Below are 25,607 nucleotides of genomic sequence, written 5' to 3'. Positions count from 1 at the left end.
TTGTTCTTGTGCAGAATTCAGTATCATTTGCTTGTTTAAACTCAGAATGCAGAAAAGAATCTTTTGAAATTTCAACTAATGTCTCTTTATCTGAGATAGACAGGTTGGTTGCTTGGACAATTCCATGACTGTCTATTCACAGAAAAGTGATTTTAAAACAACATTGGAATTTCATAGCCACTTATACTGTCAGATGTCTCCCAAGAAGGGCAGCTGAGAGCTTAATGTTGCCTTTTTCTTGCATTACTTTTGATTCATCACTCATCATTTGCCTTTTGTTCAGGGCTTGAATCATCCCCAAATTTTTGGGGATTTCCCTGTAAATCTCTGTCTCCCCCCCCAAAAAAAATTGCTTGGACCTAGGGATGTCAGATTTAATTCTGGCCCTGACAATTCCTGTATCAGCAATAATGTTTTCTCACTAGCCAATTTTTATTGAAACATATATATATATATTTTTTTTTTTGGGGGGGGGGTCACTTTGGGCTCTGGTTTGTTGTTTACTAGGTTAGAGCTCCATTGCAACCATGATAAAAAATTTAAATTTGGTGGGACTTTAAACTTGAAGATATTTGTATATCAGTATGAATCAATTATAAAAATAAAAATTTGTTTTTTTATAGAAAACTACAGACCAGTGTAATTAGGCAAGTCATATGCCTCAATAAAAGCAAGACATTGAGATATTGACTGCAAAATCTGTTTGCTTTCTTAGCATTGCTACCCTTACTTGCTATGAGAATGTTACTCTTACTTACTATGCAAGTGAGCAAAATGGATGTTTCCTCATCCTATTAAATGAATGACTGTGTGATAAGATTACCTTGTGTACCCCTTCACAGGTTTCTATATGCTCCTTGGAGTGTACATACCACTGACACAAAGATTTACTTTTTTTCTTAAGGATTTCTGGTATGTTATTTATATATATGTTGAATAAGATAGGACCCAAGGTAGGAATACCACTTTAAACTGCAGCCACTGCAGAGAAGAACATCTTTCTATCCTTGCCAAATAATTTTACACTCTGTATCCTATCTGTTAGGAACTGTATCACCCACTCAATTAAATCCCAAAACTGAATAGCTTGAATGTTGATTTAGAGTATGTGTGTATTAAATCTTTGCTGCAAGGCTTGGATTTAGACTTCATAGACTTTAATAGGGGGCCTTTCATAGACCTTAGTCCAAATATCATAAGGTAATATGGTATCATTCTTGAACATGACCATTTTTAAAGGAAATGATATAACGTTATGAAAACGACTTTAAAACACTATTAAATATGATAAATAAATTTTTCCAATGATCTTATTATCATGTTTCTATCATTGTTATCCACTTTTTAAATAATTTCAAGTAATATTTATATCTACAATTCTGTTGTTATCACTTTGGCAAAACAAGATCTCACAAGATAAGAATATAGAAACAGGCTTTAACAAGGAACCTTAATAAGCTTTAACAAGAAATGCAAGAAATTTCTTGCATTTCTTATTTTATGCTGTGACAACTCATGTACCTTCTAAAGTATAGAATAAAATGCGCACTAAACTGAAAAAGTACATTCCAAGTGTTTTCTCTTTTTGAACTTTAATGAATCCAAATTATAATGACTTTCAGGAATGAATATGAGTATGTATATTAAGCTGTCAATCCAAATTCATTTTTTTTTTTTTTTAGTAATTTTCGTTATGACAGTGATTTTTTTTTTATTGTGAGATATAAAAATAACAAAATAAGAATTGATTTCAGTAAAGTGAAAATTATCCTCTGGTCTTTAGAAGACAGGGGGGTGGGGGCATCAGCCCTACTCCTCTTGGTTTCTGCCCATTTTAAGCTTGACTTATTTATTTGTTGTAATTTCTGTTCCTTTTGGGTTTTATCTATTTATGGTAGTTTTAAGCTTGAAAAATAATTTGACTTTATTTCTGCTCATCTTTGGTTTAATGTAGCTTTGGCTTTTCTTTGAAAAACTTTTTTTGTGGATTTTTTTTTTAATTAACATTTAGAAAGAGTGGTTAAAAAGCATATCAAATGGTGTGGTATGAAAAAGTGATATTTTAACTGAGAAAGGAAAAAACAAAATACTGAACCAATATACAGTACCTTTTGATTCCCAGTTCAGTGTTTTTTCCAAATATAATAATCATTGTTGTCAGAATTGTATCCCAGTCCACCCTAGTGAGGCCAGATCTAAGGTAACAGACATTTGACCAACTGGATGTTGTTCTATTGGGTTCTATTCTATCTGTATTTTATATATTTAAGTACCTTTTTTGATATTTTTCCAATATACAGATCCTTTCCAATTTTTTGTAAGTTACCCCTCTGTTTCAAAATTGAATGGCATTCTTCTATGAAATGACAACAATTTCAAATGCTGCCTAGGATTAGAAAAAAAAAACACTGTAATATTTGCTTGCTTATTCTAATTTTTCATTTGTTTTATTCAATAAAGGAGGAAGCCATAGGCTTGTTGCAATGCAAACACAAGAAATGACAGCTCAAACAGCAACACTGCAAAACACAAAACAAAAATATTCATCAGTAAAAAAAAACAACTATATTGCAGAAACTGAATTCATAGAACTCAGTTTCAACAAGAGCTCTCTTAAATGTGTGCACCCTTTGTGCAAAAACTGCAGTATCAGGTAAACTATTCCAAAGTTTTGTTGCTCAGTTAATAAAGCTACATTGACCTATTTTCTTGTACACTTGCGGCTGATACAGTTTATGCGAGTTTTGTCGAGTGGCTGAGTAATGACTAAGTTTGAAGAAATCAGCCCAGTCCACATTATCATTACAAGTTATTCATGTTACAAGTTATGTCACATGGTTGAGACAACTATTTAGCATCATCTATAAAACCAGCCAAGTTCTGTCTTAAAATTTTTTGCTCATCACAAGTATGGCTTGGAAAATGTCATGCTCTGCCTAGGTCAACAATTGATCTCTTTAGGGGTTTCAAGGTTATATTTACGTAATCACAAATCTTAGTTTCAAGCTTGATTTTTCTGTGGAGCTCTCTTCTTCAATGGCAGTGTCAAATTCTTGCCATCTAGGTAAGCTCTCACTGAGAAACAAATGAGTTTTCTGAACTCTTCGTTTTAGAACTACTTCATATTGAATCATTGATTACCTAGTTCAGCTTATGTGCTACATAGTTTGTGTAATCTCGGTTTGGGACTATATCCTTTATTTGTGTCTGTAGCCCAGAGTGTTGCCCACTCATTATTACTGAATAGAACCCTTAAAAAGCAACTCACAAAGCAGTTAAACAATATGGGAAGCAGAACAGGAAACAGTTCTGGTCATGTCTTGCAAATGAACTGGAGCCTGCATTCAAAAATCATAGTAGCAAGAAAACGTTTATACTGCCAGAAGTAGCAACATGAAAATCCCCTTCAACATCTGACATGCTGAAAGACAAGTGTGGGTAAATTATTCAATTAGAAAAAGGACAATTGTAACACTGTCAAGAACACTTCTCTGAGTTATTGAACCCCATCTTAGTTCCATGTGATCTGGCTCTTTTCTCAGATGCCGCTAGGGAAGCTTATAATATCAATTTGGACCCATCAAGCATTGCAGAGGTACTAAAAGTGCTTAAGTGCACAAAGAGCAATAAGACACCAGGAGAGGATAGGATCCCTTGAAATGTGCAAGTCCTAGCCAATTCTATTGTGCCACCTAACTGACCTCTTTGTACAAGTACAGACAAGAAAGACTTTCCCAAAAGACTGGAAAGTATCAGTCCTTGTTCCAGTCTACAAAAAGGGGGACAAGGCTGTTTGTGGAAACTATACAGGTATCTCCTTAGTTGACTATATGATGTAAATCTTCCGCCTTATTCTCTTAAATAGATAAAAAGACGCACATGACAAGCTAATCTGTCATGAAAAGGCAGGCTTCATAGCAGGGAGGGGCTGTCCAGTGCAGATACTCACAATCAAACATCCAGCATCAGTTCTACAAATGCCACCTATCTCTGCACATTGACTTCATTGCTGCTTTCAAGTCTCTAATCAGAAAGGAAATATGGAGGATTATGGCTATAGATGAAGTGCCAAAGGACCTCATCAACATACTTTGAAACAGGTACATTGCATCTGTATCTCAATCAACAACTGTATCTTGAAGCAAGACCTGCATCTGTATATCAATCAACAATACTCCCAAGTTTCAAGGTGGATTTCGGGTCAAACAGGGATGTCCCCTATTGCCCACATTATTCAACTATGCAATATATTGGACAGTGAGCAATACCCTGAGAGTTTACAGTGGAGTTGTCTTTGGACAACTGGATGGTTGATCAATCCTTGACAGGCTTAGATTTTGTGGGCAACATTTCCTTGCTGGAAATCACTGCTGATGGCTTGCATGACATGGTTGATGATGTCTCTAATACCTCAAAGAACATTGGGCTTACCATAAGCAGCTCCAAGACTAAAGTGATGACCCTCAACCATTTTGCATCATGTCAATTCATCTTGGATGGCAAACCAATTGCAAATGTCAAGATTTCAATTATATTGGGTCTATTGTAAGACCAGACGGCAAAGTTGAAAAAGATATTTCTGTCCACGTATCAAAGGCATGGGTAGTCTTCACCAGTCTAAAAAAAGACATTATGGGCCAGACATGAGGTCTTGACAAAAACCAAAGTTACGAGTCTATACAGCATCCGTTCAAGCTGTACTAGTGTAAATATGCAGGATGTGACTGCTCAAGACAAAAGAGCCTAGGGGTTTGGACGTGTTCATTCACCACTGCCTTTGTTATATACTCTGAATCTACACGTGGTCTAGAATTCCCAATAGCAAAGTAATTATCCCTTGTGGCCAGTTGAAAAGAGTTTTTGCTTATCATCAAAAGTTGTTGTTTCAAGCTCCTTGGCCACACCTTGCATTGCCCCAAAGGTACGATATGTCAAAACGTGCTCTTCTGCGAGCTGCTACTCTCCTGGAGATAATAGCTTTGAGGTCAGAAGAAGAATCTTTGGTAAATTTTCAAAATAAACCTGGAACCATGGGGAAGCTTTTGGAGGCATGATTGGAGACGGGGCAAGGACTGGCTAAAGATTGCTGGGGAAGCTGCAGCCGATATATTAAAGTGGTCGTCGGAAGTAATTTGAAAGTCTGTTGGTGCAGGGCAAGGCAGCCTCGTTCCCGCTGAAAGTAAAATTAAGTAAACTTCCTGCTCAGTTATGTTGGTCTTTTGTTTATAATTACTTGGGTTTTGATAAACCATTTAAATTCATCTAAAGATTTGCATATTCCATAACTTTACCTTCATGCACCTACAAGTAGCATTGCAGAATCTATTGAATAGTGTGGTCTGGTGTATTTCCAGTGTAATTTTTCGCAACATTTTTTTTTTCATGCATGATATGGTATGCAAATACAAACACTTCATTGAAGCCTATGAACATATACTACCGCTAGTGTTGTTATCTAAGTGGGTATAAAGCCAGCAGCACAACCATGCACCTTTTCGTAAGTTGCAATAAGGTCCTCTTGTTAGATAGCTAATAATTTTTTACCACTTACAATTAAAATTTTTATGCAAAACAGTATATTTTGTCTTTTTCATGCAGGTTTTGCTTGGTCCTCTACCAGAAGACTTTTTGAGAGTTAGTGGAATCAATTCAAACGAAAATGGGCATGTTTCACAAGAAGACCAGGACAGGGCAATGGCAATGGCATTGCAACAGCAGCTCTGGGGTGGTTCATCAAGATCTAATCTGGCTGGTCAATTAAATATATCTGTTGTCCGTGCCAATATGGTAAAAAATTATGGATTTACAAGAATGGACCCTTATGTGCGAATAAGAGTTGGACATACTGTATATGAAACACATACAGACCCAAATGGTGCCAAATCACCTGTATGGAATAAAACGTTTGCATGGTAAATTGATTCCTTATAAATAAATAGCTGAGATTTTTGTAATGCAGCCAATTTATAGTAAACTTATTCTTTCTCTCACATAAGTTAGCTGCTAAAGTAAAACTGAAATTGAACTATTCAGTGAATTAATAATTCCTTTGATCAACTGCTTTCATATTCAAAAAGAAATGAAACTTTTAAAGAAGACTTTGTACAATATATATGTCCAATCCAATTTTTTTGGCTTTTTATTTGCTTTTACTCCAGAGTGAATGTTTCCTGTAATATTCAAATCCAAATTGCTTTGATAATTACAACTATTATTTGTCTGTTTGAGTTTTTCATCAGTCTAGATCTGGGTTTTCATTTAGAAGCCTGTGATATTGTTTGCAACCATGGAAGAAAAAACTGTCTATGAATACAAATGAAAATATACGAAAATATAAAATCTTAGTATGGTAGTGCATACCAGTTGAAATATTGCAACATTTTTAAATGGACAACTAAGTTTCTTCATATGAAACTGTTGAATAATTTTAAACTTGGAATTTTAAGCTCTCAGCTATATGTCAATATGAAGTCACCTAACCCAACAACGTTTGGCCAGTTTTTTCCTTGTGTCAAATTTGCTACAGTTTTCCAGCGTTTGCCCTCAAACTCAAATCCATTTTAAGCCTTTGCTATTTTAGAAGAAAGGCTGGAGCTCTTTTTAAAGCAGAAGTTGCAAAAGATGAAATAGCTATAAAATTATTATAGATACCTTGATTTTTATACATCTTAGCCAAGTCAAATTTTTTTCTTTGTTTAGAAGGAACTTATTGCAAACAATATGAATAGTGATTAAAAGAAAAAAAAACAAATAAAAGAACTTCTATAAGGAAACACAGAGTCTGTGTCACTGACGAAGGGCAAAGCAGGTGAGGTTTTTTAGTTTTAGAATTGAAGGAAGCTGAGTTAATAGTCCTTTATTTAATGAATTTGTTGCATCTCTAATGAGCATAGGTATATTTCAGAAATTTTATTAAATATGTATATTTTTTTATGCAAGTATATATCATAATAAGTGTGTCATACTTTTTAGTCGTAAGCCTGGATTTATTTGACTTGAAATCTGTGCTTATTTGAAATCTATATCAAAATCGCAGGGGGGGGGGGGGGTAGGGCTAGATGATCGAAATGCTTTTTTTTTATTTTTGAATCCAAAGGGTTTCATTTTTAGAATAAATTTGCCAAATTTTAGAAATACATCGTTTCTTTTCATTTTATGACACATAATGTTTCTGTGTAATCGAGCGGTTTGTAGACTATAATTATGGAAACTGCCCTTTCATATGTTGGGTCTTTCAAGCTCTTGAGAGATGTATCCACTATTTTTTACTAATAGGCTCTATACCAAACAGGCTTACTTAAGAATTGGAAGGACATAAGTAATTTATACTTAAAATGAAATGAAAAAAGTGACTACAGATTTTATTAAGACCATGAAACTTTGATAAAGAAACTTTTCATAAAAATGCTAATAAACACAACGTAACACTGTAGTGTCCCTGCCTTTTGTCTGTGCGTGATTGCTATATTCACGCTTATTTTAAAAATAATAATCATAGTTTATCATATAACCTTACATCAGACACAATATAATGTAGCACTGTCTATGTCTTGCGCCTGTGTGTGAGGGACATATTCGGGTTTATTTAGAAAGAACGTTTATAATTTGTCATGTGCGATTTCCTTTTCTTTTTTCTGTTTCATTGCATGGGCTTTGTGTTTTTCTCTCATCATTTTATGTTGTTTCCTAGTGATCGATCATGTGGATAGCGACTCCTACCTAGGTAGTATTATTAGTATGCTCGATACGCGGAAGATGTAAAAAATAGAAAAGATTCGGCCTGTTTTTTTTTCACAGCTGAAAAAGGTTTGAAAGAATAGGAAGATGAGTCTAAAAAAATATATAGCTATTATAATATCGTGACACCTTTTACTACATATATTTAGTTTTGGACATTTAAACTTAAATTTTTTTGAGGAGGGGGTGGGATTTGGTTCACTTTCAAAATTCAACTGAATATTTGCTATCGTAGCTGATCATTTCTCCTCATATAATATTTTTCATGAATTATCTCTAGATTGAATCTTTGAGGAATTTTTTACATGAAAATAAGCCATTTATTAAATAATAACCTGAATAGCTGATGCTCAGGTTATGATGATTAACTTGGTTTCTAGTAGGCTACTCTCAGATTGCATTGATTTCTTTTTATTTTAAAGTTTTCATTGATGTGAACTTCAAAACAAGAAAATTGTTTGTTTTGTTTTCTTTTGCTAGGCCTGAAAGTAATTTTTTATTGGCACAATAGAAGAGAAATTTTCTTAACAGGTGTTTATACCAGCATGAAAAAGAAACAAATACAAAGGAAAAAATTTTTATGATCCAATTTGGGAAATCTTTAGCAAGTAAGTAATTTTATTGCCCGAAAATTCACATGGAATTAAAACGGAGTATAACAAAGGAAAAGAAAAGAAAAGTCACACTACGGAACATCGCCAAACGCATTTACACATTATGTACATTAGCAAAACTACTGGCACAGGATGGCTAGCAATGGGTTGGCTCTTGCCTTGGCGTTTTTCAAAAAATTTTCGCCGACATGGTTAACACAGACTTTTGAACCGGATACACCATAGTTACGCATGATATAGGAGATACTCGTCCATGGTGAGAGTCTCAGAAGGAACTTTGCGAATCGAAACAACATAAATCTTACTTTTGCACACTGAGCAGACGATAATTATTTCCAAAAAGGTGCTATATACAGTACATGTGGAAGGGCAATGGTATTATACAGCGACGTAAGATATTTATGGCAGAACTGATGTCTGTTACCAATAATTTACCCGTTCGCAATCCAGATTTTCACTTATACGTGGCGTACAAGCTGCGTCCCAATGGAGTGGAGGCTTCGACCGAATGATAAACCAAGGTAGATGGTTTCACAACTGAATCGCCCAAAGGGATTTCTTCTTCGCAGTGATCCGCATTGAAAAACAAGACGGCAGATTTTGAAACGTTAAACGACAAACCTACGTTATTTTATTCCCTATTCAACACATCAAAATTCTTCGATGGTCGATCAGCAGACCTGTTCAAATTAAGCAAGTCGTCAGTATACTTCATCAACGAAATATCAATCCCTTTTAAAACACAAGACGTAGCTACTTGGGCTTGTGCTGACAGAACACTATTGTTGTAGAAACTCGGAGACACAAGTGAACCTTGCCTGACTCCTTACGGACCGGTACAACAGCAGCTTCGACCGGATTTGAGGGTATTTTGATTTGCGCTCTAAGGCTATTGTACATATAATATAATACTCTGGCAATACACAAATTTAGCCCTTGTTTTTACGCTTCTCAAAGGATCTGCGCGTGCACAGACGAGTCAAAAGCCCGGTTCACGTCAAAAGAGCCAATAACTAGTGGACCAACCGTTGCCTCAGAATCATACAAAATAGTAGCAAGGGCGAACAGAGCATCAGCGCAACTGAGCCCTACCATAAAACCAAACTGGTGGTTTGGCATTTGGCTGCAGTGTCTAACATTTGACAATATAAGCATTTCTAGAAGCTTGCATAAAACTGGCGACACAGTAATTGGGCGATACGAGAAGCATATGTTACCTGGCTTCCCTTTTTTCAGGATGGGCGTAAGTAGCCCTATACAGAAAACATCGGGTACAACACCGACTACTAATATGGTACAATAATGTTAACGTTTCATACAAAAGACGAGTGCCATTCACAAGGTGAAGTGCACACAAACCGTCAACTCTGCGCGATTTTTTTCTTTTTCAGCCTAAAGGTGTTTGCAGTTACATCCGAAACAGATACGGTAAAGTCTGGAAAACTCAAGTTTGATAGCACAGATTCAAGTTGTTCGGTGTATGGTCTAGCTACACTTGAATTTGGGGCACTAAATTCGCTCAGTAAAGTAAGCTGGCCAGTCATTTGGATCACTAGGCATGGACTTCGGCGTGTTTGGGCGATCTTTCATGCGGTCTTTCCATAAATGACTTGGATCATTAATTATTCTCTCTGTATAGTCATTTTTGACATTCCTGCGATGCTGCTTGGGGGCTTTCTCAAATTTACGTTTTGTGTGTATAAAGAAACGATTCAACACACCGGATTTAGGACGACCACTTTCTCTCCGCACTGAGAACCAGAACTTTGCATCCTGACATGCTTTCACTAGCTCTTGATTCTTTGAGAACCCCGAGATTTTAGTACCTTTACGAATTTTCCTAACGGGAATAGCAGCCTTTTTTGTGGTTAGTAGTGCGTGGGTGATTTCAGCACTAGGCATTAAACTGTGTTTTAGTTTCCTGGATATTCCTTTGTACGTTGGCTTGTCGTAGGCTAAATGGCACGCTGATCTTCTAAAGCGTCGTGTCAAGCACTGTCCGATAAATCGGGAAGTTGGCCTTTGCACACATTAATCGGCATACACATTAACACATGCTTCAATTGGGATGTGGTCGGCGAAGTGAATTCCCTTTAGGACACTCACTGTGCCACTCAGGTTTGTCTGCATGCGACATGGTCTATATTTGAAACTGAACCACTAGTATGTACAAACGTGAAATCTTTGTTTTTTGGGAGCACACGATACCGACTTTCAAGTGCACTTAGGATCAGCTGGGTCAGAAAAGACAAGTCGTCGCCTAGATTACAGTTGTAGTCTCCGATTATAACGCATTCCAGTTTGGACAACATAGTAGTCTTGAGGCACTTTGCAAGAGCCCGCACTACTTTCGAGAATCGGTTATCCGATTCTTCGTCGCTGTAGTTTGTAGGAAGGTAAACAAAACGGATTAGTGGAAATTAGTGACAAAACGGACAGTGGAAACTGTGTTTCTATGCGCCCCAGCACCGATTCTTCTCTTCTGTTGTCATGTAGCTAACTGAGTTCTTATTTTACCCTTTACCCAAAATAAGGATTGTTTCAATCAAGACAAAAGCTATCAGTGTGACACTACTGTATAACATTGTGTGTGTCTATAGCACTAAGCAAGAACAAGATAGCCTCAGAGTTTAGGTTTGTAAATTTGCCAGTCTTAGAAATGTAATGGGATCAGTCGATTTTCCTTCTACACAGGAGTCATATAAATCTTTCTTTCTATTTCATAGGTTTTGTTGTCAATTCCCATTTTTATTTCTTACTTTATGCAGATGTATAAGGACTGAAACGCCTACTGTTTGATTTTCACTGTGATTTCCTTCCTTCCTAGCAAGCCACCTTTTGTTAATGATGCACTAGACTAATTAGAAAGAACGCCTGTAGAATATACCTCTGCTTAAAGAAGGATGACTGCTTTCTGTTCTGAGGCTAAGTCGTTGATAAGGCGTGTAACACCTACTTAGTTATCGGCCATAATTGTTTTCTGGTTCAATTTTATCCATTGAGTGCGATACGTTCAATACGAATACATGTGTCAACAAGATTATGTTGTAAAAATCGTCCCCAAAATGTAACCTATCCGACACAGGTCGGGTGTTGCAGCCTGCAGAGAAAGGTTTTTGGCGAGTTCAGGTGGAAAAGCAGTACGATACTGTGCTATTTCAACCCGTTTTAGATGTGGACGAATTTCATGAGGTGTTTGAAGTGGTATATCCATGGTCCATCCTGACGATCCTGCTAGATGAAACAATGGGTAGGTGAAGGGCTTCACAGACTTGTAGGTATTTTCACTGACAACATTTTTGTCACGTTGTTTTACGATCATTTCATTTGACGGAAAAATATGGTCAGTATTTAGAGTGGGAACAGTACATACTTCATTACGTGCTGGAGAGTTCATCTGTCTATTATCCACACCATTTGGCACAGTGAAAATGAGCTGCACGTTTGGTGGTTGTTGTCCTAGTGAAGCAGCACGTCGATTTACATCCTCCTCCACTTCTCGGATTTTCATATAACCTCTGGTATAGTTGTTTTTGTCTCGCAATTAATTAAAAAAAACTTTCCACAAAATAAGTTTTTCAAAGAAAAGTAAAGAACTCCATTAAACAAAAAATGAGCGAAAATAAAATCAAACAATCTACCAAGCGAGAAACTACCACAAATCAGCATCGATAAATAAATGTTTTTACTTTTATAACTTTAATAAATCAGATAATATTAACATTTTGATTGCTAAATATCAGGATATGTATATTAAACAGACAATGCACATTCATTTGTATTTTTTCAGTAAAGTGCAAATTATGTTCTGGCCTTGGAAGGCATAGGGGTTTTGCGCCCAACTTATGTTAATTTCTCCTCGTTTTGAGTTTGACTCGGTTAATGATTGTAATTTTTGTTCGTTTTGGGTTTCATTTATTTATCGATGCTGATTTGTGGTAGTTCTCAAAATTTTGATTGGATGTGTTTGAGAAAATGGTGGGCATGAGAAGGGCGTTAGTCAATCTCCAATCACTTTCAACTATTAAAAAAGACCCTAGCCCTTTTAATTTTCAATTGAATGAGCCCTTTTTAAGTTTCTACGCTTTCAATAAAACCTTATACGCCCCAAGGGCATAACTTACACCCTTTGCCCTGAGAGCTGTGGGAGGGGGGGAAGGGTTGTCATCCATAAAAACCTAATTTCCGAAACTTGCAATTACGATGAATAAAATGGCTATCTAAAATATTGATTGGATGTGTCTGGGGAAAAGATGGGCATGAGAGGGGGGTTAGTTGCCTTTAAATCACTTTCGACAATTAAAAAGGGCACTGATCTCAAAGTTTTGATTAGATGTGTTTGGGGAAAGGTGGACGTGAGAGGCGGGTTATTTGCCCTTTAATCAGTTTCGACTATAAAAAATGGCAATAGCCCTTTGAATTTCGAATCGAATGAGCCTTTTTAAAGTTCCTGCTACAACACCTTCTATAAAAAACAGTGTGTACTCCCAGGGCATAATTCAAAACCCTTGCCGTAAAGGCTCTGGGGGACTGTCCTCAAAAACATAATTTATATCTGCAAATCAACTACGCAGAACAAAATGGCTCTCCCAAAAGTTTGATTGTTTGTTTATCGGGAAATATTGGGCGTGGAAGGGGGGTTAATCGCCTTCCGATCACTTTCGACTATTAAAAAGGGCACAAACCACTCCAATTTCCAATCAAAAACATATTTTGTATCTGTAAAACAACTACGCTGAATAAACTGGCTATCTCAAAATTTCGATTGGATGTGTTTGGGGGAATGATGGGCGTGGGGGGGCCAATTGCCCTCCAATCACTTTCGACTATTAAAAAGGGCACTAGCCACTCCAATTTCCAATCGATACGAAGTGCCCGGGTATGGAGAAAAAAACACATTGTGCCCACATCGTTCTTTACTTAGGCAGCGCTAGCGCGCTGCCTATGATATTTCTTCCGACGGATTCATTAAGTTACTAGAGATGCCATAATTTAAACGGTGTGCAAGGAGTTTGTCAACAGCATCATCGGTGTCTAAAAACATATTTGGCTATGTGAATGTAGTTCAGAATCAAGTAGTGTTTTGTGATGGATGTGCCACCAAATTGATACTATGATAAATTTGTCCACCTACTTTTAAACAAAAAACATTACGGCTATTGACGTTTCATTCATCGCTTGCATTGAATGTTGCTAAAACAAAACATGAGTTCAAGTTTCGGATTCTTTTGTGGAGCTCTTTAGAGAGCGAGTGACGTCGTAAAAAAAGACAACCCAATTCATTTGGTAATTTTGGAGGTAGCAATACAATTTGACCGGGAGCCGGCGGTTATCCCCACCCTCGGAAAATCCCCCCTCCATTGAAAATTACACACACGAGAAATTGAGCAGCCAAAGAGAAAGTATGAAATGGGTACCTCAAAATGTCTATCAGATATCCTAAGGGGCAACAAAAGGACCAGATATCAACATCAGTTTTAAGACTAGGGCTTGTTGGTCTCTAATCATTTTCGACTTAAAAAGGGACTAGAGCTCTCAAAATATGTCCGTATGTTCCCCAATAACAAGTACCATCTGTAAGCAATGGATAAGTTGCAAAACTTACAGCCCTTTCCCTAGGGGTTGTGGGGGATCTTGTCATACCTAGAGGCATATTTACTGGACCTTTCAATTATGATGAACCGAATGGCTGCCTCATAATATGTCTTTGGGTGGAAAAGGGGCTGGGGGAGGGGCTAGTTGCCCTTCATTCTGTTTGGTCACTTGAAAAGCATTTAAACTTTTAAATTTTGTTCAAATGAGCCCTCTCCCAATCTTCTAGGGCTCATGGTTTGATACGATTATCCCTGGAAAAAAAACGCATCAATGATATTTAAATAACGACGAAGACCACATTGCCTTTCCATCATAAAAACAACAAACTTGGGACTGTTTTAAATTTTCAATTTTAGTTTTAAACATCTCGTTTTATTCTAAGTTTTATTTAGTTTGTATGCAATCAAAATTCTCTGTATAGACAGCAGTATGAAAAAACATTTAATTACATATAGAGTAAAACACTGGTAATTGCAAAAATATTTGTATATAGTTTAAAAAAGAATTAAAACAATTGAAAAACCTTAGAAAATAAAACCAAAAGTTTGAAGCTTAGTAGAAATTGTTGCTAGAAAGCGGACATGCTGTAATAATCAAATATCTTTGAATAGATTGCAGTATGAAAAGACATTTAATTGAGTAAAGAGCAAAAAAAATGGTAATGGCAAAAATATTTATATATTTTAACAAGGGATTACAACAATTCAAAAACCTAAAAAAAAAAAATTGGAAGCTTATTAGAAATTGTTGCTAGAAATCGGACCTCCTTTAATAATCAAATATCCCCGAAAAGACGGCAAAATGAAAAGACAACAAACTTTCTGTGGTTAGAAGACAAGCAACAACAAGAATCCATATATATAGAAGCGTGCCGAGTGCTGGGGCCAGGTACCATATATATATATATATATATATATATATATATATATATATATATATATATATTTCTTTGAATTAAACTTGTGGCTGTTTTTCTGAGTTTCTGTATCTTAGCTTTGCATTATCAAAGGACCTAAGTTCAAATAGCTTTTCAGCATCAAAATCTGGATCTAACCACCATTTTTTTTTTTTTTCTAAAAAATAATGCTCTTCATTTGCTTATGTAATTCATTTGTGTGAATTCACAGTCTTTTTTCTGTTTTTGCAGCTACCTGCCTGTTGGTGTTGATTCAATATATTTAGAAATATATGATGAATGTTCACTAACTCCTGATGAACTCATTGCTTGGAGCCAAATTAAAATTCCAGCAAATGTTTTTACTGGTGAAACAGTTGATGACTGGTATGCTCTTAATGGAAAGCAAGGTGAAGGCCAGGAGGGCTCTGTAAATATTGTCTTCAGCTTTGCAGTGAGTTTTTTTTTTCTTTTCTTTTTTTCTTCACATGAGATATCATCTTTAAAAGAAAAGAAAAAATAGAGGAAGCACTTGGCCCCATGATTGTAAACGGTTCAGGTTCTTTTTCAATTAAAAAATATAGCTTCTGAAAATATCAAGGGTCCTCCCTAAGCTCTGCTCAAGGCAAGGCCGTATCCAGAGGGAAGGGTTAGGGGGGTTAAACCCACCCTTTACCCCCCCCCCTAAGTGTTTGTCTTTTTTTGATGCGTTTAAAAAAATAATTATAAAAAAAAAAAAAAAAAAATTTTAGACACGACTCTGGCTTAAGGTTTCTTTTTGATAGTAGAAAACTTTCTAGAATTGTTCTTTAAGTTTATTTATTTTATAATTTGACACAATTATACACAGCCCAAAATGTTGCTAAAATCTCCACTATGACTAAGTAAGCGTCAATCTAGATTTGAAAATTTCAATGACTTTTTAAGATATTACTTCAATTATTCGAAGTTTTGATGTATTTGGGCTTGGTAACAAATAAAAATGTTGAGTCTCGTGATGAATCTCATCATTTTATTTATGAGATACCTCTGAACCCCTGAGAAATCTTTTTTGGGTGTATTTTCGGCAAGGGTGGGTGTCTAATGTGTGAATTCTATGAAGCAATATGATTCAAAGTTAAGCTATTTTTATGGTTAAAATCGAACCAAGTTTTGCGTTGTATGTCTATTTCTAGATGTCAAAAAACTATAGATAGTATTATGTCATGGCGAAAAATGTTTTTCAACATTAAATCTCAAGGTTGAGAGCTGTTGATTGGCTCCCAAGAGTTTGCAATTCCATAGATAGTATAGATAGTATAATGTCAGGATAGATAGATAGTATAAGTATAGGACAGTATAGATAGTATAATGTCCAAACTATAGATAGCATAATGTCATGGCGAAAAATGTTTTTCAACATTAAATCTCAAGGTTGAGAGCTGTTGATTGGCTCCCAAGAGTTTGCAATTCCACAGTATTCCTTTTTTTTTCGTCCATTAAATGTCGAACGGATGCGATAATATTAAGGTAATTAGGCATCTAAACAAGAATATTGGAATTGCAGTTATGGAATAAGAATAATAATTGAAAATTGTTAAATCTTTAGTCACTACCTGCTGATGGAGTCGTGGCAGTCATTAAAGTACTATTTTAACATGCTTAGTGCTGTAGAGTCTAATTCCAATAAAAAAAAATTAATAAATGAAACTAAAATGATTATTTTTAATAAAATCTTAGTTGTTTTTGTTTCACTAAAAGTTAAGACATTGCTTTCTTGTAAATAACCCTATTCTCATGGTTTTTTTTTTCACGAGCTGGAAAGCGAAGCCGGCTAAAATTTCTATTGTTTATTTCCATTATTTGTGTCTAGCAGAAAGCCACCAGAAAAGATTTCGCGTGAAGACAAGAATTGGATAAACTTGGAAAGTGAATTCAGCCTGCTAGTGGAATGTGTTTCTTGTTAGTGGTTTTTGGTACTAAATTCAAATTAATTAAGCTTCCAATTTTTTTTCCATGTTATTACCAATTACTTCTAGAAATGAATAACCTTTTTTTTCAAACTTTGCATTAGAAGAGGTAATGACCGAGATCAATTATTAATGCTGGTTTGTACATGAAAATTGATTATATCAATAGAAGCTTGGTCAATTGTTAAATAAATCAGTTAATAACTGCCACAAGCCGGTATAATTTTCACTAGTCTGTTTTATCTACCAACTGCTCTTTCATTGTTTTTTTTATTAGACTGGTACTGTTTTGCCGTTAAGACACTGCGTGGCGCCAAAAAAGGTCTTATAAGTTGTTAGTTCGCATCAGGAACGTCTAACGTCTTCCACAATAATAATACTTTATTACCCTCTGTAGAAATACTTGGGAAAAGTGGAGCAAAAAAGAACAACAGTTAAGTAAACAAAATAGTAATAATATGAAACAAATAATAAAAAGAAGAAAAAAAAACATTATGCATTTGAATTAACACTATGAACGAACAAACTGGCGAATCAGCTGTTAGTATGGCCCTAGTTTTTTCAGTGGCTCTTGTTAACAGTTTATTACCAAGTACCATAAGGCTACCTGTGATATTTTGTGCCTCATACTTTTGTGCCTAAAAATTTTAATATACTTTATAATATACTTTAAAATTTTAATATGCTTAATATACTTTAATGACGAGTTTTCAATTTCGATTCAATGACGGTAGATAAAGCATGAACTTTGAATGTTGAAAAAAATTCGATCTGAGGCGTCCAATATCGTGACTTTTTAACAAAATAAATCAGGTGGAATTATTTCTGTATAAATTACCTTTTATTTACTTTATTGATCAAATTCCGCCCGCCCCCCTCCTTAAAAAAATCTGTACGTGATTGATGTGTATACCTAAGATTGTATGGGTGGTAGAGAGCGGGGCTCAAATGATTTTTTTTTGGAGGTCTGATAATTCAAAAACATGAACTCGAATTAGTAGATTTTTGTATTATTTCGAGTTTTTCGAAATAAAATTCCTAGGAGGGCTCGAGGAAATCTTTTGGGGGGCTCACTTCTTCTTGGTATAACTATAACGTATGAAATCTAAGTTTGAAATTTGTGAATTGAAAATGCGAAAAATCTTTAACTATGAGTTTCAATACAAAAGCCCATCGAAATGAAGATGCTGTTCCTTGTAGTTTTGAGTTCAAAATTTTGAAAATGGTCATCATCATGACCGCAGTCAGGAAATAGGAGAATTCTCTTCTAATGGTAGTCCAAAGAACCTCCATCGAAAAAATTGGGGAACTCATGGCAAAACAAAGCACACTTTTGTGTTTGTTCAAAGTACCTTAACGTCAATAAATGAAGAAAAAATACAATTCCGTATGGGGGCTTGTGATACTAAAAACTCCGACATAGATTTTTTGTGAGACAATTTCTTTTGAAAATAAACAGTGTTATACATTTCCGTTTTTTTTTTTTTTTTTTTTTTAATCTAACACCTTTAACAGCGTGAGTTCGTTATTACTGGCGGGAAAATTATTCCAAAAAGAAAAGGCGACAGTCGTCTTAAAAGGTTTGCAGATGTGGCTCTCAAAGTTCCAATGTTCGCTATTGTGGCTCTTACGCTAAGCTGGTTCGGTCCCTATTCTGATTTAGTTTGATACAACTAGACATCTTCATTCCACAAGAAATCTTTATGGGATAAAATCAGGCTTGCCATTATTTTTCTGGATGAGACATACTGCATTGCCAAATTTTCACCTAAATCTGTGGAAACAAAGCGATTTTTTTTATTTCAGGTCTTTTCTGAAAGAAAAAAAAAAGTTATCAGCGTTTTTCTCAAAACAACATCCGGTTGCACTTCTGACAAAATATATTTATTTTACTTCTATTATCTTCAGACAAAAACTGGTGGTTTATTTTTACTTTGGGAAGAAAATGTACATATATGTACTATCTGTATACTGCTATAGTAACCGACTCGATCAACTCTATCTGTATGCCTCTATAGTAATCAACTCGATAAAACGTCTTCAAGTGGTTTTTTTTGTTGATCTTGAAGCAAATTCATAGCTGGCGTAATATTAAACGTTAATAGCAGATGAATAACAAATTGTATTATCAAACAGACAAACAACAGGCATAGAGTTTGAATATTGATTTCTAAATAACAGCATGCTTTATGTCATGTTAACGACCCGACTCCCATCCATGCCCTGTATTATGTCTGCCGGTATGGAAAAAGTTCCAAAGCTGCCAGTAGCAGAATTCGAAAGAATTCCAAAAGCTGCCGACAATTTGGTAGAACAACTTGTGTTTTGACAGCTTTTCTTTGAGCAAACGTATTTTTATATGTAAAAATGGTATTTTCAGACAAAATCTGCCATCAAGTTTCACTAGGCCATGAAAACTGCCAAGTAGCATTGCTACTATGCTACCCCGTTTTTCGACGGCGGTATGTCTGCATTTATTTCATAAACATAGAAAATGTCTATTCAATACAATGTCTTTAAGATAACATGAACACGTCAATTAAATAAGTGAATTAAGTTATGCAAGGAGCTACTTTATATATTTTATATATTTAATGTGTGTATATTTTTCAACCATTAGTCGTGTGTCATATATAATATGTGTTGACAGTTATTCAATGCTGGTGCAAGTATTCATTACAACTAAGGATGCAACCCAAATAATGGCAACACTTGATAATGTCACACAAGAGACAGTAAGTAAACAACGTGTAAGCCAACTGTTCTCCAAGTATGTACCTACTCCGTCACCCTGTATAATATACACATTTTGATAAAACTTGGAAGAAGGAGAATGCTTGGTATTGGTTTGTTGCTCGTGTATTTTGGAAATAACTGTTTTGAGGTTTATGTAAATTTGTTTGTACTTTTTGCAGCGAGTTGGCACTCAGCCAATGGTGACGCAAGTACCCATTAGAGGAGGTATGTCTGCTTACACTTCTGCCGTTCCAGTTCAGCAGGTGGTAGTGGTGCCAGGTGGCTATCCTGCTCACGAGGTTGTCCTCCCAGCACCAGTTGCAACTGCTCCTGGAATTGCAACCCTTGCACGACCAGCAAGAGCCGCACCTCCTCAATTTAGACCCATGACAGAAGAGGAAATCTCTGAAGTGAGTATTAGTGAAGTAGAATACATTGTTTTTGTATATGCAGGATGTTTAATAGTCCGTAGGTTCAGTTGCCAAATTGTAGAAATATTTTATCTTGTTTCCTTAGAAGCTGAGATTCGGTAAAATTTAATAGTACTAGTACTTTAAATTTGATCAGCGTTAAGCCGCTTAAGTCTAACATACTAGCAAAAACTTTACTTAATCCCATTTAACTTAAGCTTCTCCTTTTAACACCTACCAAGAAATCCCCAAACTTTTTTATAATTTTTAGTTGCCCAATTCCTGTCTATTCCAGGACGTCGGGATGGCTGGCTTCCTATCCCCCATTGCACTTCCTGCCTGAAGAGCAAGGAAACGGAAATCAGCACCTCCGGTTTGGACTATTAAGTTTACTGCCGCGTCCCTTATCTTATTTACTCATATTCCAGGGCGTCCAGCCTTTTCTCCTTTTTAGTAGAAACATTCTAAAATTCGGCTTTGTTCGTTTGACCGACGTACCCTAGCTTGTTATGCTCTGTTATGCTCTTTATTATGTAATTTTTGGGGGAATTAAGACTATCTATTCATAAACAGTTCTGTAGGGGATCTCAACACCATTGCCTTAAAAGTTTTAAGGGTTCCGCTATAAAACCAGTTCATGGTCTGAATCACAAGTGTTAAAATTTTGAGGTATTCTAAAAAATAATTTGCTTTACATTTTATATGTTAATGGTCTATGACTTCTAACATACAATAAGTGGCTTGTTTCACATAAACTACCGACGATAGAATTTCTATGCGTGCAAAACGGAATGATGGTGACCTTTGCACTTGATGAAGAAAACTAAAAAATTCCTAACTGCAGCAGTCAACCGTGTACCAGGGGTCTTTCGAAAACTCACTAAGTCAAATGCAATTTCTATCCAATCAGAAGAAAAATTATTAGGTCAGAAAAATAGAAAGCTATTACTCTTAATCAACAATTGTTTTATTTTAAACTCTTTTGATTCCCCCATTTTACCTTTGAAGCGTATAATTTCTAGAATATATTTTCTCTCTCTTTATCGCTTAGCGTTTAGATTCATTTAAAAACAATTCGAGTATCTTCTCCCTGTGTAGCGGGTCGATGAAAGGCAAAACATTTCCGCTGTAAAGACAGCAATTGCTTGAAAGTTTAGATGGCGTTTGCAGCACGAGTTTAGAACAGTACCATAAAAATAATTACATTTTTAAAAATAGAATGGGACGAAACTAAGGAGTACTAATACAAAAACTAAGGAAAATAGTGATGAAAATTTCTAGTAGCTATTATTTATGGAAAAGGACCTACTAGGATGTATAGATTAGGAAAATAATATTGACTTTCCATGGTTTTCCCAGGGATATTTTGAAAAAAAAACCTCATAATTTTTCAAAACGGTATTTTCCGAAACATTTGAGGACTCCCTACCCCACCTTGTTCAACTATATACTGAATATACATAACATACGGTTTTTATCCATTAAGTATGTGAAATGATTTTCTGTACTCGAATGGAATGGGTGAAAGGTGCTCACTATTGGCGAGGGTATGACGTAAGCTGAGACAAGTCGCCTCTTAGTCCTAGACACAGACACAGTTTTGCTCAGTAAGAAATTGAATAACGTAGGTAATGTGTTTATTTACAACCAGAGAGTGTGGTTATCTTATAAGAGTGGAATCTGGCGCAATTTTTGACAAAAAAGAAACATCCCATCTAGCGTTTAGCGTTTCTTGGCATTTTTCCAGTGTAATGATAAAGTAAAATTAGTGTAACTGGCAAAATTACTGTAATAATAACTGTCTGATCTCAGTTTGTGATAAAAGCACGATTAAAAAAAATTGAATAATACCAAGAAATACCAAACGCTAGATGACGCTAGTTATTTTTTTGGTAGATATTGACGCTAATTTCCACTCTTACAAGTTGCCCATACTCTTGCCGTACAGCACGCAAGAACGTATCAACTACTTTTTATGTATCTCAGTCAAGATTAATAAAAGAAACATGCTAAATTTTTTACATTGAACAAGCTTTGTCGCTTTCGGAGATTGTAGATATCGACAGAAATGAAAAAGTATTGTACTTACGTTAACAGTTAAAATTCACTACAGGGTCGAGCTGCATTATGCCATCATACTTTATATTAAATCAAACAAGCTCACTAAAGAGGCCTTAGTAGTCGATCCCGTGCCTTCCTTTTGATGAAAAATTTATAAATATTCTCTAAAATTCCAGGAACGTTACTGTACTGAATTTTCAAGATTTTCTAGTAATTCTGTTTCTTCTCTTTCTTATAGTTGAAGGATATGTTCCCAGAGACGGAAATAGTCGTCATACAAGGAGTATACGAAGCCTGTCGAGGGAATAAAGCAGCAACAGTCGAGAATCTACTACAGATGTCTGGCCAGTCTTAATCTTTTCAACAGCTTATTAAGTGACGTGATTAACCACATATATTCTACATTCTTCTTCTTTTTTTAATTCTTGACGGGTGCCTTTTAAGGCCTGTACTGTGTTAATTTGTCCTTTTTTAGATGGTTGTTCTAGAATTGGTTAGCTGGTGACATTCGAGTCTTGAGAATTCATAAAGTAGTATTTTTATAGTTAAAATCGGAAAGGCTTTCACTTTTAAGGTTTGTACCTAATAAAGACTTAGTTGTAGCAAAGTGGGTTCGAGATGAGTTTTAAAAGATTCTAAAAAGTTTTTTTGCACTCCTACTTGGTAGGAAAGCTGATATTTTTCTAGTTGTATTTGATTGTATAGAAAAGGTTATGAAAAATTAAAAGAATTGACATTTTGGTTTAAAAACAAAAATCAAGGTTTTAGGTAGGGAAGGCAAGAATTTCCTTTTAAATGCCAAGCATAAAGTAAAATCTAGATAGAGGCATGACAAATCTTGTTTTCTTTCTTCTTTTGTAAACAAAGACTTGGATATAAATTACATTCGAAAAAGGGAAATCTGTGATAAATATCATTCTACCGTAAGATGCCGAGACTAATTCTCCCCTGTCTTTTCCTGTATGGCGTTGGTTACTTTTCTCTATTCAAAATCAAAATTTGTTGATAGGATAAGAGCATAATTCAAAGCATGCGGAAAATAAATTGAATTATCGAAAAATTAGTTAAATTAATCAGTCATTTTAGAGGAAACTTTACCAACCAGTTAATGTTCTTACAACTGCTCTCATTAACAGTACTATAACTCTCGTTTAAAGATATGACTTTAATCACTGAAGGAAGAAATAAAAAGAGGTACAAATAAGAAAAAAAAAGAAAAGTGGTACGTAGTTGGTGCCCTGGTTCAGCAGCCTTGTGAAGTGTGGGGTATTTTTCTAAGGAAATGCCGTCTTATCGGTTACTAGTGGGGGGGGGGTGATCAAGCCTCCACGAGGAAAAGACCTTGGGTAGCGTGGTCGGCAGAGTTCGTATCTACTCAATATTTTGCTAAAGCTGCTTTAATAAACAAATTACAATACTAGGGTACACTAGTGAACAGTCTTCTTGAAGTCGTAGAGAATCCGAGATATAGTCAACTTGCACCGGCTGGTACAGTTGATTTGGAGGTGGCTGCTGCACTCTCCAAGCTCGCCGTCTATAGTTGGCTAGTGGAGAATAAACAAAATGACAAAGATGAATGCGATCTTCTTGTTTACTTCTGGCTTAACGAGTCAATAAAAGTATATAATAATAGTTAATAGGCACCGTTTTAACATGTGGGCATTGATAGTGTCCTGATGAAGAAACTTATGAGAAATGCTTATTTAAGCCCATGGTTGTAATTTGGGGTCTAGGCAGAAGTGTTACTTGGGTAGGAGAGGGGGCATTACCCATCTAGATTCCCAACCTCCAAGATTTAAGGCGTATTAGGTCTTAACAGTGGGAAATAATCAGTTGTTGGAGTTGTTTTCCGAAATGTAATTTCGAGTTTTTGTACAATGATTGCTTAGAAATACCCGCTACAGCATTTTCTTGTGGTCACTAATGCTCATTTAGATACACTGTACAGTTGTGTACTATGTGTGAGTATTTGTGTGCACTGAAAATATTGGAGTGAACTATTGAAGAGCGAAACTATATTTAACACCCTAACCAATAATATAATTTGTTAAACATTTCCGATATTGTATTCTATCCTTTAGAAGTGTTTATGGGTTAAAACCGTGTGTATTTTGCTCCTGTGATACTTGATGTTCTTATATTATATCCGAAAGAGGGATCACTTTTAAATGTTAAATTTAAAAGGATTTCGTTTTTTATAATTTGCCGTAAGTTTTAGAGATGTATACTGTAAATGTGGTCTTAAAGTAGTACCTTACGATGAGAAGGCCCCAAATTTATTCAGTTAACCTTAAGGTGTTAAAGAGAGTGTTAAGTATTAGAAAACGTATAGTCTATAACGTAACTTTCTAGACACGGGTTCCCAAAGCTAAATGATTCCCTTACTTTTGTTACAATTTAATTATACAGGCTGATAATTTAAAGACTGGATTGCAATGACAAATACGATAACCTCGTGGCTAAAACTAATTTACAAACTGGTTGTAAATTCCCTAACCAGGGGTTACGGAACTGAGAACAATAAACTGAAAAGGTGAGTAGGACTTGATTCGCTGTTGCTGTGAAAAAAAAACCGAGTCGATCATTATACTGCAGTAATTGCAATAATAGCTTGCCCGGATCATGAATTCGAACTGCAACAATATGGGTCCATAAAAAATAGAGTTTCAGTTGCGTTTGGGCTTTACTGCTTAGAAAATGTCAAACAATAAACTTAATCCGCTGTAAAACTGAACCTTTCAAGGTTTTGCTCTACGTAAGGTCTGTATCCCCTGTGAAACATGTGATTTAGTGACAAGCCTACAGTTTTAACTTACACTACAAGGAGAAGATACTACATAATTTGATTCAATAATGTCAGATCTATCCGTCCATGAAACCAGAATTATGATATTCCTACGACTTCATTTTAGAGAATGATTTAAACTTGTCCAAAATTAGAAATTCTCTTTTTTTTTCGACGACTTTCGTCATATATGATTAAAAATTGTAAATTTCAAATGTGGTATTCGGTAGATGGATAAAGCAAAATCTGAGCTATCGACATTGTTGTCTTATGTTGAAACATTGAAACCATGGGACTGCAGAAAAATAACCTACTAATAACTTGCACAGGGAACCTAAACCATAAGTCTATTTTGGTGTGTTATTAATTTAATTGTGTAAACTGTGTACTATCAATTACGGAGTTTATATAGTTTAGCTGTCTTAGATCCGCCTCTCTTCTAACATGGGTAATTCTTTCATTTCTTTGTTTGGTTCCAACTTTGCCTTCGGAAAATACTGTTATTAAATACTTCGGAATGTATTAGAAACAAAATATTTTTCTTTACCTTCTTCTTTTCAATGTCCTTTAAATTTGATATTATATTTAAGTATCTGGCATGCGCTTCGCTTCTTTAGCCTCTAGCCTTGGTCTCACCTCGGAAGATATATTCCATCCAGGTGCGTAAGCAGCAGGGTTTTTTCGGGACCCGCTAGTCCCAAAACCTCAAGGATATATATATATATATATATATATATATATATATATATATATATATACATATATATACATATATATATATATATATATATATATATATATATATATATATATATATATATATAT

The 25,607-nt window shown here is 35.3% G+C and overlaps 1 protein-coding gene across 1 annotated transcript in view; it reads left to right on the top strand.

Moving 5' to 3' along the window:
- Nucleotides 1-23,094, top strand: part of LOC148940797 (toll-interacting protein-like) — a 28,074-nt gene extending 4,980 nt beyond the window's left edge. Inside the window, exons 2-5 of the mRNA XM_089105402.1 lie at nucleotides 5,599-5,912; nucleotides 15,094-15,295; nucleotides 19,706-19,936; nucleotides 22,236-23,094. Of these exons, the coding sequence (XP_088961528.1) occupies nucleotides 5,599-5,912; nucleotides 15,094-15,295; nucleotides 19,706-19,936; nucleotides 22,236-22,352 (864 nt within the window). The 3' untranslated portion in view covers nucleotides 22,353-23,094. The remainder of the gene's footprint in view (nucleotides 1-5,598; nucleotides 5,913-15,093; nucleotides 15,296-19,705; nucleotides 19,937-22,235) is intronic.
- The last annotated feature ends 2,513 nt before the right edge of the window (nucleotides 23,095-25,607 follow it).

The sequence above is a fragment of the Artemia sp. Qi Xiang Cuo genome, chromosome 19 (genome assembly GCF_049724085.1).
Source record: "Artemia sp. Qi Xiang Cuo chromosome 19, ASM4972408v1, whole genome shotgun sequence".
NCBI classification, from domain to species: Eukaryota; Metazoa; Arthropoda; class Branchiopoda; order Anostraca; family Artemiidae; genus Artemia; species Artemia sp. Qi Xiang Cuo.
The sequence above is the reverse complement of the archived record's forward strand: the minus strand, read 5'-3'. Positions and strand labels throughout refer to the sequence as shown.